Raw genomic sequence first — 19,690 nt, 5'->3', positions numbered from 1 at the left:
CCCTCCCCCCACCCTACTCCAGGATTCATTCAAATTGCGCCCCCTAGGGCAAGCACTGAAATTGCGCTCCTGTCCAAACATCTGACTCCCATCTTTCAGATGACCTTACCATAATATCAGCTCAAAAATACAACTCAAGCTCAATAATCTTTTAATTAACAAATTAACAAATTATGGTACTACATGAAAATTATAACTGCACCTTCCTTACTTTCACTGATGCAAATTGGTCTATTTGACCCATGGCGGCTCTCAAATATGAAAGTATTAGTTTTAACTTTATTTATTTATCAAATTTGTACACCGCCCCAAACTTTCGTCTCTGGGCGATTGACAATAACATAAAACCAGTTAAGAACACATAAACAAACTGAAAAACAATTTAACAATAAACCAGAGATTAAAACTCAAAAGTATTAGGGAGCTGAGAAAGCTTGGGCAAAAAGATGGGTTTTCAGGTGTTGGGTTTCAACTTGCTGAATGATCTCTCACGGCTGGCGATGGAAATTCCGATGGTTAGCATGATCTGAATAGCAATGTGCAGGATTGATATGAAAACAAATCTTGGATGCTATTTGGCATGAATGAGATTACTATGTATCTATTTCACATTCTGACTATACACAGGTCTTAAATCAAAGATGTGAAATGGAAAATTTTCCATTTCTAAAATTTCTACTTGGTTACTTGAAAACCTTTTAAGATACAGTGAAGGAAAATTAATGTGGGGAGGTGTGTTTGTGGAATGGCTGTGGAAATAGGGGGACATACTTCCATGTATGGTGGTCTTGTCCCAGTATTTTCTGCTTTGGGACAGAGGTATTTTTAGAAATGGGTAAAATTACACAACAGAGGTTAGATATGAGACCAGAGTTGGCTCTATTAAATGTATTTTCGGGAGCTAATTTGGCATTATTGTCTAAGGATCTTATAGTTTTCATGTTAACTGCGGCAAGATTATCCATTTCACAATACTGGAAGCATAAAACCATGTCTTTGACATCTTGGTATCAGTCTGTGGCATATTGCCATATCTTAAAAATTGACCCATATTATTCATCTTCGAGCGGGTCGAGCTAATTCTAAATTTTTTTCATGCTATGGTCAGATTTTATTCTGTTCACAAATCAATATAATTTTAGTCATTCTCCTCCATCTAATTATTTACATATCTGGAAGGATGGTTAATGGATGTCATTATGTATCAGTTTCAATATTCATGTTTATGTAGTGTCTTAAAAAAAAAAAGACAAGGATTAGTCTGAGGAAGGAAGTAGAAGCACAAGTCCAGAATGGCTGGGAGGAAGGAATGTAAAAAGTGAAGCCAGGAGTTGGCCAAAAGGGAAGGGGTTTTAGCAGATGTTGGAGAGGCCTCGAGGCAGGTAAAGAAAAAAGAAAAACACTTTGTCAATACATGCTGCCAATTCCAGAATAAATGGCGAAGATAAGCAAAAGTAAATGTTGTAAAACTAATTGAGGCATTTCGTAAAAATTCAGAAATAAACAATAAAAAAGATACCCTCTACTGCATTAACAAAATTTCCTTAGCAAACCTTCTCTTGGAAATCTCTTATTTAAAAAACCACCACAGATGCCTCCCATTGCTAGTTCAGACTAACCAATGCCTTGTGGTGGACATTCTGGGCCTCCCCCAGGGTTGCTAATTTTAATACAACCATCAGGATTGTGCCTCAGACCCTCCATTCCCATGAATTTCCAGCACCCTCCTGGTGCAGCTGTTCCCAGTGTGGGTCATTCCCTGGCTGTTCCTCACCACAGGGGCCCATGGGGCTGGCTGGGAAATTGTGTGGGCTTCTGAGAGGTGTAGTCTCCCCGTGTGCCTTCCCAACATCCACACATGCCTGCCCAGCTGGTCCTGTGCACTCTGGTTCCAACAGAAGAGGCCCGCCTGGTGCTGGAAATGTGAGGAACTATGCAAGGATGGATACGCTGGCAGCAGCTGCCTCTGTGCAGCACACCAGGGAGATCCAGTCCTTGGATTTCCCATCCAGGGGGATCCAGTCGGCTTCTCGTTCACAGAATCTGACTTGAGCAGCAAGGAGAGTGTTGACTGTATGGTGGCACCAACATACTTCAGTTAGGGAGCAGACCTTTGAGTGTGAAGTAACCAGCTAGGGAGGGGCAGGGACCAGAAGAGTGGGCACTGCCATGGGCATACCCCTTCAGTGTGCCCACCTCCTCTCTCTCGCCTCATGCCTGCCCTGGCCCACCACAGCATGCCTTTTCTCCACTCCACAGGAGTCTGCTTTAGACAGGTGCCCACCACTCCAACCACAGCATCTCCTGTCCTCAATCTGGTTCTTTCTAACGTGGGGGAGAAGAGAGTGGTGGCTAGAGAGTCTCTGCACCACTCTCCTCTACCTCATCTTCTGGAAGGAGAACTGAGATGGAAGCTCTTTCTACACCATGAATATGTTTTGAGAGATTGGAGCTATGACTGAAGCGCCTTCCACACATCAGACATTAATGGTTTCTCTTCTGTGCGAATTCTTTGATGTCTCCTAAGAGCTGAACACCAAATGAGGCTCTTTCCACACTCCAAGCATCTAAACAGTTTCTATCCTGTGTGAATTCTTTCGTGTTTCTTAAGACTTGAGCTCCGACTGAAGCTATTTCCACACTCAAAGCATTTAAATGGTTTCTCTCCTGTGTGAATTCTTAGATGCTGCTTAAGTTGTGAACTCCAATTGAAGCTCTTTCCACACTCCAAGCATTTATATGGTTTCTCTCCAGTGTGATTTTTTTGATGTTCTCTAAGTCGAGAGCTCTGACTGAAGCTCTTTCCACACTCCAAGCATCTAAATGGTTTCTCTCCTGTGTGAATTTTTTTATGTTCTTTAAGATTTGAGCTCCGACTGAAGCTCTTTGCATACTCCAAGCATCTAAATGGGTTCTCTCCTGTATGAATTCTTAGATGCTGCTTAAGATCTGAACTCAAATTGAAGCTCTTTCCACACTCCAAGCATTTAAATGGTTTCTCTCCAGTGTGAATTATTTGATGTTTCCTAAGCTGTGAGTTACGACTGAAGCTCTTTCCACACTCCAAGCATCTAAACGGTTTCTCTCCTGTGTGATTTATTTGATGTAATCTAAGCTGTGAGTTCCGTTTGAAGCTCTTTCCACACTCCAAGCATCTAAACGGTTTCTCTCCTGTGTGAATTTTTTGATGTTCTCTAAGATGTGAGCTCTGGTTGAAGCTCTTTCCACACTCCAAGCATCTAAATGGTTTCTCTCCTGTGTGAATTCCTTGGTGTTTCTTAAGATTTATACTCTGATTGAAACTCTTTCCACACTCCAAGCATCTAAATGGTTTCTCTCCTGTGTGGATTCTTTGGTGTTTCTTAAGACGTGAGCTCCGACTGAAGCTATTTCCACACTCCAAACATTTATATGGTTTCTCTCCAGTGTGATTTTTTTGATGTTCTCTAAGTCGAGAGCTCTGACTGAAGCTCTTTCCACACTCCAAGCATCTAAATGGTTTCTCTCCTGTGTGAATTTTTTTATGTTCTTTAAGATTTGAGCTCCGACTGAAGCTCTTTCCACACTCCAAGCATCTAAATGGGTTCTCTCCTGTATGAATTCTTAGATGCTGCTTAAGATCGGAACTCAAATTGAAGCTCTTTCCACACTCCAAGCATTTAAATGGTTTCTCTCCAGTGTGAATTATTTGATGTTCCCTAAGCTGTGAGTTACGACTGAAGCTCTTTCCACATTCCAAGCATCTAAACGGTTTCTCTCCTGTGTGATTTATTTGATGTAATCTAAGCTGTGAGTTCCGTTTGAAGCTCTTTCCACACTCCAAGCATCTAAACGGTTTCTCTCCTGTGTGAATTTTTTGATGTTCTCTAAGATGTGAGCTCTGGTTGAAGCTCTTTCCACACTCCAAGCATCTAAATGGTTTCTCTCCTGTGTGAATTCCTTGGTGTTTCTTAAGATTTATACTCTGATTGAAACTCTTTCCACACTCCAAGCATCTAAATGGTTTCTCTCCTGTGTGGATTCTTTGATGTCTCCTGAGAACTGAGTCCTGATTGAAGCTCTTTCCACACTCCAAGCATCTAAATGGTTTCTCCCCAGTGTGAATTCTTTGATGTCTAATGAGTTGTGAGTTCTGACTGAAGCTCTTTCTACAATCCAAGCACTTAAAAGGCTTCTCCCCTCTCTTCATTCTCCAATGACGTTTAAGCCACGATTCATAACCAATGCTTTTCTCACAGGGGAGGGGCTTCCTCTTTTGCTTTACCTTCTCTATTTCTTGAACAGGAGGAGATTCGTTCTTCCTTTCCTGCTTTTCTTTTGTTGCTTTTCTCTGTTGTCCTTCCTTTCTACATCTCGCTCTTTCTACTCGTGATCTGCATGCTTCTACTTCAGACTTGCTTTTCCAACCATCACCTGCTAAAACAGAGAGAGAAAGAAACCTCATATAGATTTCAGGGAGAAAAGAAGTGTCAAACCAAGCAATAAAGACAACTGATTCCTGCTGCAAATGACAAAACGGTCTTAAGAGCTGGGAAGTAAATCATAAAATCCATCATCAGTGATCGCCATTAAATGAATAACGATGTGGTGTAGAGAAGTGAACAATGGAAACTCGGGTTTGGATTCCCAGCCAGTCGTGAAGTCTAATGGTTTGCCTTGTACAGTTCGTATGTCTCAGCCAACTGTATTGAGCAAGGTTGCTTCAAAGTATAAAGAATTTCTTTTGGTATAAGCCTGCCTTTGTTACTCAGAACCCTTTGGAAGAAGGCCAGGTTACAAAAGATAACTGAATAGGTAAAGCTAAAGTGTGCCGTTGAGTCAGTGTCGATCCCTGGCGACCACAGAGCCCTGTGGTTGTCTTTGGTAGAATACAGGAGAGGGTTACCATTGCCATCTCCCACAGAGGAAGGGATTATGCCTTTCAGCATCTTCCTATATCACTGCAGCCCGATATAGGTCTTTCCCATAGGCCCGATATAGGTCTTTCCCAGGAATCCCACACCAGCGGTGATTCAAACCAGCAACCTCTGAGTTGCTAATCAAGTCATTTCCCTGCCGTGCCATTAGGTGGCTGTTAAGTCAACAGCACAGACAGCCATTAGAACAGAGGAGGAACATGCAGCATTTGGATTAAGTAGGTCCAAGACTGAATCCTCAAGACATCCAGTTGAGGACTTTTGCAGCTGGGTTTAGAGGTCCTCTGCAAGGGACCCTGGAGTGATGCTACCAATCGGTGCGGACAAGATTCAGCTCACTGCATCACCCAACTCAACTTCCACTGCTTTGTATGGTGAATCATTTCTCATTTCGGGTTGAACTTTTTCTTCAGGATTTGGAGCCCACCTACCAAATTACCCATTTCCCCCATTATAGCTAATCCTTCGCAGTTTATGTATTAGTTTGTCTGAAGGATGTCCAGGAGATACCCAAAGGAGCTAGTCCCAAACATGGGTGCAAGCTGGCAGAGAGTCCCATCCCCAAAACCAGTCGATTATGCTGTGTGGCATAAATCAGGAAGCATGAGTCCGTTGCCAGAATGAAGCTGCTGTTTTCCCAGCTAGACTTGTAATTCAATTAAGAAAACCAGCCTTGGAGAAGAAATCAGCAGGGCTGAAACCCAGGGAAGAGAAGCACTTTCTCCAAATATTCCATATCCTCCCAGTGCAAACATTGGGATTTAATTATGTCAACAGGATAACTTTTATACACACACTTGTTAACACTCTCAAAGAAATTCCAAAGGGTTTGTGAGGCAAGATTTCCCTTTGCAGAAGCCATCCTGGTTCACTCCCAGCAGGGCCTGTTGTACTGTTGTATACAAATATTCCACATCCTCCCAAGAGATGATGTTCTAAACTGTCTGGAAAAACTGAAAACTAGCAAACCGCCAGGACTGGAGAGCATCCATCCAAGAGTCCTCAAAGAACTCAAATGAGAAATTGCCGACCTCCTTGCTTAAATATATAACTTATCCCTGCAATCAGGCTCTGTACCGGAGGACTGGAAAGTAGCAAATGAAATCAATTTTCAAAAACAGATCCAGGAGCAATCCGGAAAATTACAGGCCAATTAGTTTAACGTCTGTTCCAGGCAAACTGATGGAAAACATTCACAAGGATAAAATTGTAACGCACACAGAAGAACAGGCCCTGCTGGGAGAGAACCAGCATGGCTTTTGAAAAGGTCAATCTTGCCTCACATACCTTTTGGAGTTCTTTGAGAGTATCAACAAGTGTGTGGATCAAGGTGATCGAGTTGACATAGCACACCTTGAGGCTATTCACACAATGGGAGAAAATCGGGCTAGCAGAGGCTAGTCCGATTTCCTCCCATTGTCAGAACCACCGGGCTTGGCTGCGAGCCCAGTGATTCTTAAGCGGGTCACCCGCTTAAGTAGCCCAGGACTTAAACCGGGTTTGTGGTTGCAGTTTTCCTGATCGTGAGTTGCCGTGGCACGGCTCTGCGCCACAGCAACTCAAGAGGAGTTCCCCGAAGGAGAGGCGAAAAGCCGCCTCCTGGCTTGGGGTTCTCTCCTGCATGCCCAGGGCACTCGCGCAGGGCATGCTGGAGCTTCTGGGGGCCACGCAGCCCCCAAATTCCCAAGCCCCCGCCGGCTCCATGACAGAGCCGGCAGTCGTGTGGGTGACCGCTGCGGCCTCATGGGGCAGACTGACTGCTCGTCCGTGGGGAGCGCAGGCTTAGCCTGCTATCCCCGCAAACCCTCTCCAGGCGGCTTCCAATGACTGTGGGAACCACCTCCTTGACTTCCAAAAAGCTTTTGACAAAGTTCCTGATCAAAGACTCCTGAGAAAACTTAGCTGTCATAGGATAAGGGGACAAGTCCAGGTCTGCATTGCTAACTGGTTGAAGGACAGGAAACTAAGGGTAGGGATAAATGGAGAGTTTTCACAATGGAGGGAAGTCAGAAGTGGGGTCCCCCAGTGATCTGTACTGGGCCTGGTGCTTTTTAATTGATTCATCAATCATCTAGAAGCAGGGATAAGCAGCGAGGTGGCCAAATTTGAAGATGATACCAAACTCTTTTGGGTTAGTGAAATCCAAAGCAGAATGTGAGGAGCTCCAAAAGGATCTCTCCAAACTGGGCGTGTGGGCAACAAAATGGAAAATGCTTTTCAGTGTCGGTAAGTGTAAAATGATGTACACTAGGACGAAAAACCTCAACTTCAAGAATACGTTGATGGCATCTGACCAGGAGAGGGATCTTGGGGTCGTATTGGACAGCTTGTTGAAAGTGTCCACTCAATGTGCGGCAGCTGTGAAAAACGCCAATTCCATGCTAGGGATCATTAGGAAGGGGATTGAAAATAAAACTGCGAATATTATAATGCCCTTATACAAAACTATGGTGCGGCCACACTTGGAGTACTACGAACAATTCTGGTCACCACATCTAAAAAAGGACATTTTCGAACTGGAAAAGAAAGCAGCAGCAATTTCTGGAAAAAGAGGGAGTCTTACCCAGAGAGGCCACATTCTGCCTATTCTCCTCCATGACTGCTCTGTGCAGGGCTCTTTGGTCTGCATCCAGAAGGGCCCACTCCTCCTCCATGAAATGCACAGCCACCTCCTCAAAGGACACGGCACCCTGCAACAAGAACATATCTTACACACAGGTAGGAAAACAGTTTGCCCGCCCATGTAAGCAAATCTCTGAGGAGAATTAAGATGAAGCCGCTAAGGGTCCTCTGGTAGGATTCAAGCCCTCACAGCCTTCCTAGTGGGCAGATTCCAGAGAAGCAACATTATTCTAGGCACCAAGGCCATCTTCTACCTGATCTGCTTGTGTAGAATCTCTTTCTCCATCAACACACGAGAGCCAAAACCTTGTCAACCCCTCCAGTGGTGCTCCTTGAACGAAGAGAGACAAAAGCAATCAGAGGATGATTTATTGTAGAGCCCTAAAAGGTTACAGTTGGGACATTTGAGTTCCTCTCATTCAACTCCTTGCTCACTGCATGAAATTGCTCCTGAGTTCCTGACGGATGACTGCCCAGTTAGCTCATCCCAATATCTTCAAGATCAATCCTTCAAGAGGGAAGAAAAGGATCACCCCACTTCCAATGACTCCTGGGCAGAACTAGAGGTGCTGACTTGGACACGTACATGTTTTAACTTGCTGGATTGCATGACAGGCAGTGACACATCCATGGGATCAGAGTTGTGTCAAAGCAGGAAGTCTTCAGCATAACTGACTGGCATGCTTAATGGGCAGAGCAGCACACAGGGAATGGGATCAAGAAGTGATTATTGCTTCTGTCTCTTCCCTGCAAGAGCACTCATCACAGGGACATCTTTGTCTATACTGTGCAGCCCTCACAGACACATTTCTGGCAGTAAACAGCACTTTCAGGAGTAGAGGAGCAAAAATCACTTCCCAATCTCCTTCCCCACATGCTGCCCTTCCCATCAAGCTTGCAGGGCAACTACTCTTAAAAACCCTGCTCAGTGGTCAGGCTGACTGACCATTGCCAGAGGGGCACCGAGGTAATATTGGAGCTTGGACCTAAAGGCCTTTGAGGGGGGTGTCCCCCCAACCCCCACTGCAAGTTAAGCATCATTTTAACACATAGGTGATGGAGGGGACAAACCACACCACCCAGGACAGACTACAGATTATTTGAGGACCCCCAGCAGGTGTGGAGGCCCTGGGCCTCGGCCCCAATGTCCAGGGATAAGAGGGCCTCTGAGCACTGCCCTGCACATCAACTGTGGACAATAAAGAGATCTCAAGCTTGGTGCAGGATAGACTAGAGACAAAGTGGGAGGGAGCTGGTCTTGAGGGAGAGAGCTGGTCTTGTGGTGGCAAGCATGACTTGTACCCTCTTAGCTAAGCCGTGTCTGACCTGGTCGCATATGAAAGGGAGACGAGAAGGGTGAGCAGGAGCTGGTTCGGGCTCCAGTGATAAAAAAAGTGGGGAGGGGGGAGCAAGGGCAGAGCAGCTATAAATCTTTACACCAGGCAGAGAAGTGGTCCTGACCCAAATGGCGGCCCCACTCCTCATTCCTTGGTAACAGCCAAGCCTCAAAGCTACAAGCTGTGGAGCCCTTTTACGCCAGGTTTAGCTTGCCCCTTCACCCACATATCTTGCTCTGGGCGACATTATCAGTGCAGTGTGCACACGTGCATATTATGTGCCAGTGCCATTAGAGATGAAACACACACACACCATAAATATGGAAGCAAACTTAAAGTGTATTTTACAATAACATCTATTTATAGAACTGTATTTTTACTTTCTTTTGCTTCACACTTAAATATAATAAAAGCTGCACAACATTTTGTAACCTGTTCTAGAAACACTGTTGAAGGATTGCATATAATTTTAAAAAATAAAATGAAGCAATTATTGTGGGATGGGTGGATCCTGTTCTGAGTATCACAGAACAAGGAGGTTGTTCAGTCGAGAAACACCCTACCATACAGAACTTTGGGAAGCCTATATAATAATAATTGATTTTTTAAATTAAGTATTGGATGATGGTATAGCGTCTTCGAAAGAATTCACAATCTGGGACCTGCATGGCAAATCTGAAATAAAAGGGAATTCTGCTTTTTAAAAAATGACAGTAGATATATTTTTGAAAGTTGACTAAGCAGTTACCCAAATTAAAGAAACTGGAAAAGCAGACAGTGGTAAAAAGGCTGTAGTGCTTTCTTCTTTTTTTGGTAGGGAAGGTGTTTTTTTTAAAGACATGCTTTTAAAAAATCTTAACACATAAGGAAGATACTCCCACTCTAACTTCCCACTGGATTATAGGTTTAAGGGGCAAAGTATATTCTACATACATACATACCATTCCTTGTACTGAAGCATCACCTACTCATGGCAATGACATCTCATCCAAATATAGATTCTTTCCATACAGCAAAGAGGGTTATCCTGCACCTTTCAACAATGCACAACAAGGGAGGGAGGGAGGAAGGATTCTACTTTATACTTCACCTAGCCAGAGTGTGGAAACTGGCCCACCCACTCTGACTGCAGAAGGAAACTATTGGAAATAGTGAGGAGGGAGGGAGGTCCAGCAGAAGTGTGATCCATGGTTCCTTACCCAGTGAGGCGGCATCTGCATGATCCTCCTGGGAGGTTCCCCCATGAAGCAGCTCCCGTCCGGCATCTGATAGAGCCTTCTCTGCCTCAGAATCAGCAGTAGACGGTTTTGCTAGCTGCCCCTGGACCTGAAACATCAACAGAAATCCCAGGCAGGGAAGGGGAAGGCAGCATTTAGAAAAGGCAAAGGCAGAGGTGGGTGAGTGGAAGGAGAGTTAGGATACTTCCACCTGCAAAGGCGCTGAGAGAAATATGGGTACATTAAGGACATTTCTCCTTGCTTATATTACTCTCTATTTCAGTAAGCAGACTTAAGCATTAATTAGCTTTACTGCTTTCTGGTATTAGTGACACCTTAAGCTTTCATAGAAAGCTGGGATAACAATTTTTAAAATAAATGAACATATGAAGAGAACTCATTTGCTCTTCCAGCAGCTCTCTTACCTGCTGCTCGTCCTGCTTCTTGGCCTCTGCCTGGCTCAGGAGGAAACCTTCTGCCAGGGCCACCGCCTGCGAACTGGTCTCTGCTCCACATTCCCTCACCCAGCTCTCCATCTCCGGGGGCAGGATGGTCAGAAACTGCTCTAGGATCACAAGGTCCATGATCTGGTGTTTTGTGTGTTGCTCTGGTTTGAGCCACTCACGGCAAAGATGGTGGAATCGGCTGCAAACCTGTCGGGGTCCCTCAACCTCCTGGTAGCGGAATTGCCTGAAGTGTTGGCGCTGAACATCTGAAGGGAGCGTGTCCTTGTGCAGGATTTCCTGCAGAGCCCTTTCCCAGAATTCCTGACTGCTCCCAGACTTGATGGTCTCTGGGCTACCCGAGTCTTGCATTTCCATCTCCAATTCTGTGCTCCAAAGGCCAAAGTTGTTTCACCAACGTACAGGAACTGCTGTAATGGGTGCGGCCACCGAGTTCTGCAAAGATAAAACTTTGTTCTGTGCTTGACGTACAACACCCTCAAATGGTGGAGGCATTTCACTATTGTTTTGTAAACGGGCATTATAATATTAGCAGTTTTATTTTCAATCCCCTTCCAAATGATCCCTAGCATGGAATTGGCCTTTTTCACAGCTGCTGCATATTGCGGGGGCACTTTTGATTAAGGGGAATACTTTTGTCTAAGGCATCCCCATCTAAAACCCTTTGGCTTTCTTTTCAAATGAACTGCGCTCGACAGCAAGGAGAAATTTCATTCCTCCCATTTCAATACAGCAGGTTGAATGGCAGGAGCAAGGCCTAGGTGGGTAGCAGAATTTTAAAAATGTAATTGCCAGGAACTGAACCTCTTCCTTTCAAAAAATAATCACTCCAAACATCCCCAACATATGACATGTTCTCCTGAGCTTTATATGCTATAAACCTTTGATTAATTAGCCACCCATGCGTATTATTGGAGCATCCTGAAACATCAGGATCCTGAAATTATTGGGGCATCCAGTCTCTGATCAAATCCCCAACATATGAATCATTGTCAGGGACTCCAGTCTCAGCATTGGCGAGTAAAACTTTGGTGAGCAGAAAAACGGGAAGGATTCCAAAATGGACAAGTGGTCTCGATCCTCTCTCCCATACTATTGCTGCCAGTTCAGAAGAGGAAGGAGCCATTTTTACATGAAATGTCCATTCTAACCTGCCCCACCATTACATTAGCATCCAGAATATATTCTGTAGATATGCCAGCTTTGTTGCTTTTAAGGCTTGGAAAACTGCTAGAAATATAGACTATGTATAGAATATGTTTGACAATAGCTGACATATCCTGACTCAGCTTTATAGAGGAAGTGGTACTGTAATTTAGCAGCCTTACAGAGCAACTCCTGAGTAGGATTATCGACTCACTGAGTGAGCATCTCAGCCAATGGCTTGGGCCCAAACCATGGCAGACGTCCTGCAGCATCTTCCACTGACATATCTCATGTGCTGGGACTGCTGCACTTGTAAAAGGCAGTCCTGGTGTTATTGTGTGAGGGTGCTCTTGTGCAGGGCTGCCAGGACTGCCTCTGACGAGGGCAGCAGCCCCAACACAGGAGTTATGCTGATGGCAGACTGTGCATCATGAAAACAGGAGTCCTCATAATATGGTTAGCTAGGAAGCTGCCTTATACAGAGTCAGACCATTGGTTCTTCTAGCTCAGCATTGCCGACACTGACTGGCAGCAGATCTCCAAGGTTGCAGGCACTGAGATACCAGGGATTGAACCCGGAACCGTCTGGATGATGTTCTCGACCACTTTGGGTTGGGTCCCATCCCCTAAGATGGAGACATTAAAGCGCTCACACGTAGTCTCCAATCCAACAGGGCAGACCTGCTTAGCAAAGGCAAATCATGCTGATAAAGGATTATCTAAGCTCCTGAAAGAGACTCTCCTATATAGGAAAGGAGTCAAACATTCAAAGGGCACCTAGAGAAAAGAAGGAGGTTTCTTCCTTTGCAAGTCACAGTCCCTGAAAAGGCTGACTTTGGTGTTGTCCCCCACACCCCACATCTGCCCAGAACAGACTTCTTCCCCCGCTATCCCCACCCCTCTTTCCTCCCAGTGCTCCAGCCAGATCTGCTTCCCCCCCTTTCCTCCTCCTCCTCCTCCTCCAGGGACCACCATCTCTCCTTCGCATGAGGGCACAGCAAAGCTATTTCTGGTAGGGAGGTTGACAACTGCCTTCAGCCCCCTCAAAACCTCCTCTTTTTGCAAACAGCAGGGAAGAAGCTTGTCTCGGCTTGGGAGGAACTGCAGAGGGATCATCATCAGCCCCACACAGGCCACCTCCCCATGAGCTGCAAGGGGGGGGCGGCTGCTGGAGTGACTCTCTTTTCCCCCCCGCCCCCCTTCACCCCATTCACTTTCTGGGTTTTGCTCTTCCCCTGGGGGGGGGTTCCACCCACTCCCTCCTCCCTTGATTCCTTGGCCTTTTTATCACCCCCCCCCCGAAACTCCCCTCCGAATAAACACACCGCGGCGGGGCTCCCCAGATGATCCCGGAGTCCTCCTCTTTCCCAGGGAAGGGGGCGGGCCAGGAAGAGACTGATGCCTCTTTGGGCCCCTCTAGGATTCCCATCTCTCTCCCCTTAACTCTGAACTGGCAGCATCTCAGTCGGGAGTCCAAGAGGGGCGTTTTAATTTTCAATCCATCACGGGACTCTAGATTGAAAAACACACCCCTGTCCTGCAGCAGCGTTCTTGCGTCTTTAGCATTTAAGTGACAGGTAGAAATGCAACAGATGCAGCTTTCCCCCATGGAAGCATGATGATGGACTTTGCCTGTTGATTTCCTGCCTGTCACTTAGTTCCTCCTGGTTCTAATCTGAGGTGAATAGATGGCACATACACACCAGATCCTCACCCCAAGCAAATGCCCCATAACCCAGTTTTCCTCTTCAACGCTGGGGTGGTGGTCAAAGTGTGGTGAAAGGCGGGGAGATCCTCCTCTCACTGTTCAGGACCCAACATCTCAGTGGCTTCTCACAGGGACTAGATGCTTCTTAAGCGACTCAAACGTCCTTGATTTTTATTTATTTATTTATCTATCTATTTTTACATTATATATTCCGCTCTTCCTCCAAGGAGCCCAGAGCGGTGTACTACATACTTAGGTTTCTCCTCCCAACAACCCTGTGAAGTAGGTTAGGCTGAGAGAGAAGTGAGTGGTCTGAATGGGGATTTGAACTCGGGTCTCCCCAGTCTTAGTCCAGCACTCTAGCCACTACACCACGCTGGCTGTATTGATTGTATTGTGCTTGTGGCAGTGATCCCTGAATAGGTCTATGTTTATATGTATTTATACTTTTACTTAGAAAAATAGGCAAATGCTGCAAGGCTCAAACTGGTAGCTGCCTAATGGGAGGAAAAACAGCCACTGACTGCAAAACTGACTGCAGTGCTGCTTCCAGTTCTGTCTAGAAGACCGTTTGCTAATCAATTACCACAAAAAATCAAAGTAATGGTCTTTGCCAAGAGACTTCTCACAGATGTGGAATTAATAGCAACATGATTGATTTTAAGTACCTAGGGGTGATGTTTCACACAATGGGGGGGAGGGGAGGAAAGCACACTTAGACTATAGAACCCAACCAGAGCAGCGAAGTGCTACTATGATCTCAAGGTTCAATCCCTCCAAAAAGGGGCAATTTGTCCCAGCAGCTATTAAGTGGTTTCCAGCCAAGCCCATAGCCCAGCTGCTCTTTGGAGCTCGGCTGGGTCCTTATTTGAACCACTTTACCCCTGAGGAGGCTGTCCAAAGTAAATCTCTCAGAATGGTTCTTCAAAGGCCAAAAGGCATCTCCAACTCAGCCTTAAGGCTGGAGGCCGGGTGAATAAGGTGGAGACCAGAGTGTGGTTGGCAGTCCTTAAGTACTGGCTAAAGCTAAAATGTCAACCAAGTGGATTGGTGGTCCCCCTAGTACTAGTAGGTGGTTAGAAGGGTAGCTTAACGGAAAGTGGGAGAGGAGGGTATCTCTTGTTCCTTCCTGGTGGCTCAATTTGGGAATTTTTCAGGAAAGAGGCGCTTGAAAAAAGGAGAGCTCGTGCTCTCTTTCCCCATTCAGTTGGGGCAAGTCATGGGAATGCTGCCTGCGATGGGAGATCTCCTCCAGATGGGGAGCGACGAGCGACAAATGCCACTACTGTACAAGGGCAAGTCAGTCCTTCGTGCAAACACGGACTGGGAAACCCGCCTCGAGGGAGGAGGAGGAGGAGGAAGAGGAGGAGGAGGAGCGGCGGTGGGGATTGAGAGAGCAAAGCTGCCTTCCCTCCAAGCATCTAAACGGTTTCTCTCCTGTGTGATTTATTTGATGTAATCTAAGCTGTGAGTTCCGTTTGAAGCTCTTTCCACACTCCAAGCATCTAAACGGTTTCTCTCCTGTGTGGATTATTTGATGTCTCCTTAGAACTGAGTCCCGATTGAAGCTCTTTCCACACTCCAAACATTTAAACAGTTTGTCCCCAGTGTGCATTCTTTGATGTCTAATAAGTTCTGAGTTCTGACTGAAGCTCTTTCTACAATCCAAGCACTTAAAAGGCTCCTCCCCTCTCTTCATTCTCCAATGACATGTAAGCCATGATTTATAACCAATGCTTTTCTCACAGGGGAGGGTCTTTCTCTGCTTTCCCTTCTGTATTTCTCCTGGGATTGGTGTTTCTTGGCAGTCACCAGCATGAACAAGACTAGATTCGTTCTTCCTTTCCTGGTTTCCTTTTCTTGCTTTTCTCTGTTGTCCTTCCTTTGTACATCTCACTCTTTCTACTCGTGATCTGCATGCTTCTCCTTCAGACTTGCTTTTCCACCCATCACCTGCAAGGAGACGGAGTGAAAGAAGCCTCCTATAGATTGCAGGGAGAAAAGAGGGGCAAATCAAGCAATAAAGCCAAATAATTCCTGCTGCAAATGACAAAACAGGCTTCAAAGCTAGGAAATAAATAATAAAATCCATCATCAGTGATAGACATTAAATGAAAAATGGTGTGGTAAAGAAAGGGGAACTATGGAAACCTGGATTTTGTTTCCAACCCAGCTGTGAAGTTCAATGGGCTGGCTTGTACTGTTCTGATGTCTCTGCCAAATGTATTGAGCCAGATTGTTTCCCTGTATGTGACGAGACAGGAGTTACTCTATGCTTTCCTGGGATCGACCCTCAGTCGAGGGATTGCTCTGATCCTGATCTTGGAGCATGCAGCTCCTCCGAGGTAGGCTGCCACAAGTTGAAGACTGATTGAAAACTACTGACCAGGATTAGAGGCAGCTTCAACAACCTAGTCTGGATTGGATTTACAGGCATCGTACAGCCGGCGGCCACGCAACCCAGCTCTAGACAATGATCTATTATTCTGAAATCAACTCAACAGTAGTGCATGACCTTACAAAGCACACGGGGAAGGGTTTTGCAAGCAACTCCCCAGAACCTTTCAAACCAGACTGAAGCCACTTCTAAATATTTGAAATTTATTATAACACAAGGGTTGCACACAGAATAAGCAATGGGGGAGGGCGGACTGGAAAACTAGTGTGGTGCAGAAACTGGAACTTGAGTTTGGCTTCCCACCAAGCCGAGAAGTTGAATGGTTTGCCTTGTACAGTTCATATGTCTCAGCCAACTATACTGAGCAATGTTGCTTCCCAGTATAAAGAACTACTTATGGAATAAGCCTGCCTTTGCTACTCAGAACCCTTTGGAAGAAGGCCAGGTTACAAAAGATAAGTCAACAGGTAAAGGGAAAGTGTGTCCTCGAGTCGGGGTCGACCCCTGGTGACCACAGAGCCCTTTGTTTGTCTTTGGTACAATACAGGAGGGGTTTACCATTGCCATCTCCCACCCAGGAAGGGATGATGCCTTTCAGTATCTTCCTATATCGCTGCGGCCTGATATAGGTCTTTCCCATAGTCTGGGAAACATACCAGCCGGGATTAGAACTGGCAACCTCTGGCTTGCTAATCCAGTCATTTCCCTGCTGCGGCCTTAGGTGGCTGTTAAATCAAAAGGACAGAGAGCCATTAGTGCAGAGGAAGAACATGCAGCATTTGGATTCAGAAGGTCCAAGACTAAATCCTCAACACATCCAGTTTAGGATGTTTGCAGCTGGGTTTAGAAGTCCTCTGCAAGGGACCCTGGAGTGATGCTACCAGTCAGTGAGGACAAGATTCAGCTCAATGCATCATCCAACAAAACTTTCACTGCTTTGTATGGTAAATCATTCTTCATTTAGGGTTGACCTTTTTCTTCAGGATTTGCAGCCCACCTACCAAATTACCCATTTCCCCCATTATAGCTCATCCTTCGCAGTTTATGTATTAGCTGGGCAGAAGGAAGTCCTAGAGATACCCAAAGGAGCTCATCAAAGCTAAGAAACACAACCGTCCCGGCCCATTCTCCATGTCAAAAGCCTCTCTTGAGAGCATGGTTTGGCTGTAGCCTGTCCATCTTGCTTGTCTCGATCCCATCAGCTGCAAACAAGCTAGTCCCAAACATGGGTGCAAGCTGGCAGAGAGTCCCCTCCCCCAAACCAGTCGATTATGCTGTATGGCATAAACCAGGAAGCATGAGTCCGATGCCAGAATGAAGCTGCTGTTTTCCCAGCTGGACTTGTAATTCAATTAGGAAAACCAGACTTGGAGAAGAATTCAGCAGGGCTGGAACCCAGGGAAGAGAAGCACTTTCTCAGAAAGTGCCCTCAACTCCTGCCTGTAGGTTTCCAGGGGCACCTGGTGGGCCACTGAGTGAAACAGGAAGGTGGACTAGATGGGCCTTGGACCTGATCCAGCAGGGCTGTCCTTATGTTCTAAACAAGGAAGAAGCCCCCCTTATCCAGGCCTAACACTGTTTCATGTAGTTCCAACAACAGGCCGCTGGATAAGTGTTCCCCACCGAGCAGAGAGGCACCATAATCCAGCCATAAAAACACACCAAAAAGGAATGCTGGGTCCCAATCACGAAAGAAGCAGCAGCCATTTCTGGAAAAAGAGGGAGCCTTACCCAGAGAGGCCACATTCTGCCTATTCTCCTCCATGACTGCTCTGTGCTGGGCTCTTTGATCTGCATCCAGAAGGGCCCACTCCTCCTCCATGAAATGCACAGCCACCTCCTCAAAGGACACGGCACCCTGCAACAAGAACATATCTGACTCATAGCTAAGAAAACAGTCTTCTCTAATGCCCCCACTCCAACCCCTGTAAGCAAATCTCTGGGGAGAATTAAGATGAGGCCGCTAAGGGTCCTCTGGTTGGATTCAAGCCCTCACAGCCTTCCTAGTGGGCAGATTCCAGAGAAACAACATTATTCTAGGCACCAAGGCCATCTTCTACCTGGTCTGCTCGTGTAGAATCTCTTTCTCCATCAATACACGGGAGCCACAACCTTGTCGACCCCTCCAGTGGTGTTCCATGAACTAAGAGAGACAAAAGAAATCAGAGGATGATTTATTGTAGAGCCCTAAAAGGTTACAATTGGGACATTTGAGTTCCTCTCATTCAACTCCTTGCTCACTGCATGAAATTGCTCCTGCGTCCCTGATGGATGACAGCCCAGATAGTTCATCCCAATATCTTCAAGATCAATCCTTCAAGAGGGAGGAAAAGGATCACCCCACTTCCAATGACTCCTGGGCAGAACTAGAGGTGCTGACTTGGACATGGACATGTTTTAACTTGCTGGATGACATGACAGGCAGTGACACATCCATGGGATCAGAGTTGTGTCAAAGCAGGGAGTCTTCAGCATAACTGACCTGCAGGCCTAATAGGCAGAGCAGCACATGGGGAATGAGATCAAGAAGTGATGATTGCTTCTGTCTCTTCCCTGCAAGAGCGCTCATCTCAGGGACATCTTTGTCTGTACTGTGCAGCCTTCAGGGACACATTTCTGGCAGTAAACAGCACTTTCGTGAGGAGAGGAACAAAAATCACTTCCCAATCTCCTTCCCCACGTGTTGCCCTTCCCATCAAGCCTGCAGGGCAACTACTCTTTAAAACCCTGCTCAGTGGTCAGGCTGACTGACCACTGCCAGAGGGGCACTGAGGTAATTTTGGAGCTAGGACCTAAAGGCCTTTGGAGGTGTGTTCCCCCAACCCCCACTGCAAGTTAAGCATCATTTTAACACATAGGTAGTGGAGGGGACAAACCACACCACCCAGGACAGACAACAGATTATTTGGGGACCCCCAGCAGGTGTGGAGGCCCTGGGCCTTGGCCCCAAAATCCAGGGATAAGAGTGCCTCTGAGCACTGCCCATCACATCAGCTGTGGACTCTAAAGAGATTTCAAGCTTCTTGCAGGATAGATACAAACAGGGGGAGTCTGAGCTGGTCTTGTGGTAGCAAGCATGACTTGTCCCCTTAGATAAGTAGGGTATGCCCTAGTTACATATGAAAGGGAGACTAGAAGTGTGAGCAGGGCCACCAAGAGCTGGTTCAGGCTCCGTTGATAAAAAAACTGGGGGGGGGGCCAGCAAAGATTGGGGGCCCCCCACCTATAAATCTTTACACCACACAGAGAAGAGGTCCCAACCCAAATGGCGGCCCCACTCATCATTCCTTGGTAACAGCCGAGACTCAAAGCTACAAGCTGTGTCACCCTTTTACGCCAGGTATAGCCTGGCCCTTCACCCACACGTCTTGCACACTTCAGAAAACATTAATCGGCCCTGCACATGAATTATAATCATGGGGAAAGGAGCGTTCAGAGGCCCGGCGGTCTTAAGAAGAGCACCTCTGCACAGTGCACACACTCCAGCCCAGTCTTCCCCCTCTAATTCTTTTCATCAGCGAGTGGAATGAACTTTGTTCTGGGTGGCAATATCCAGGCAGTGTGCACACATATGCATTATTATGTGCCAGTGCCCTTAGAGATGCAACACACACACACACACCCCATAAATATGGAAACAAACTTAATTTACAATTATATCTATTTATATAATTGTATTTTTATTTTATTTTGCTTCACAATTATTTGTAATAAAAAGAGTAAAACATTTTGTAACCTATTCTAGAAACACTATTGATAGATTGCATATAATTTTTAAAAATAAAATGAAGAAACTTTTGTGGGATGGGTGGGTCCTGTCCTGAACATCACAGAACAAGAAGGCAGAAAAACACCAGCTCTCTGCCATAAAGAACTTTGGGA

At 46.0% G+C, this 19,690-nt stretch overlaps 2 protein-coding genes across 6 annotated transcripts in view; both read right to left on the bottom strand.

The window, feature by feature from the left end:
- Window positions 1–134: 134 nt before the first annotated feature.
- LOC128347453 (oocyte zinc finger protein XlCOF6-like) lies at window positions 135–13,130 on the bottom strand. The gene is made up of 6 exons (XM_053302155.1): window positions 13,028–13,130; window positions 10,518–10,991; window positions 10,075–10,201; window positions 7,793–7,869; window positions 7,480–7,606; window positions 135–4,416 (listed from the first exon to the last, which is right to left on the bottom strand). The coding sequence occupies exons 2-6, from the start codon at window positions 10,911–10,913 to the stop codon at window positions 2,579–2,581; spliced, it is 2,565 nt and encodes an 854-aa protein (XP_053158130.1). The 5' UTR covers window positions 10,914–10,991; window positions 13,028–13,130; the 3' UTR covers window positions 135–2,578.
- Window positions 13,131–13,607: 477 nt separating this feature from the next.
- Window positions 13,608–19,690, bottom strand: part of LOC128347534 (zinc finger protein with KRAB and SCAN domains 7-like) — a 19,195-nt gene continuing 13,112 nt past the window's right edge. For 3 of the 5 annotated variants that reach the window (XM_053302449.1, XM_053302450.1, XM_053302451.1), the window contains exons 5-7: window positions 17,869–17,951; window positions 17,540–17,666; window positions 13,608–15,363 (exon numbers count right to left, since the gene is read on the bottom strand). In XM_053302449.1, coding sequence (XP_053158424.1) covers window positions 14,711–15,363; window positions 17,540–17,666; window positions 17,869–17,951 — 863 coding nt within the window. In that variant the 3' untranslated portion in view covers window positions 13,608–14,710. Of the gene's footprint in view, window positions 15,393–16,200; window positions 16,534–17,539; window positions 17,667–17,868; window positions 17,952–19,690 lie in introns of those variants that run through there. The other 2 variants (XM_053302452.1, XM_053302453.1) reach the window with 2 other exon arrangements.

Source organism: Hemicordylus capensis, chromosome 2, assembly GCF_027244095.1.
Source record: "Hemicordylus capensis ecotype Gifberg chromosome 2, rHemCap1.1.pri, whole genome shotgun sequence".
NCBI lineage: Eukaryota > Metazoa > Chordata > Lepidosauria > Squamata > Cordylidae > Hemicordylus > Hemicordylus capensis.
This window is presented reverse-complemented; position numbering and strand designations above follow the sequence as displayed.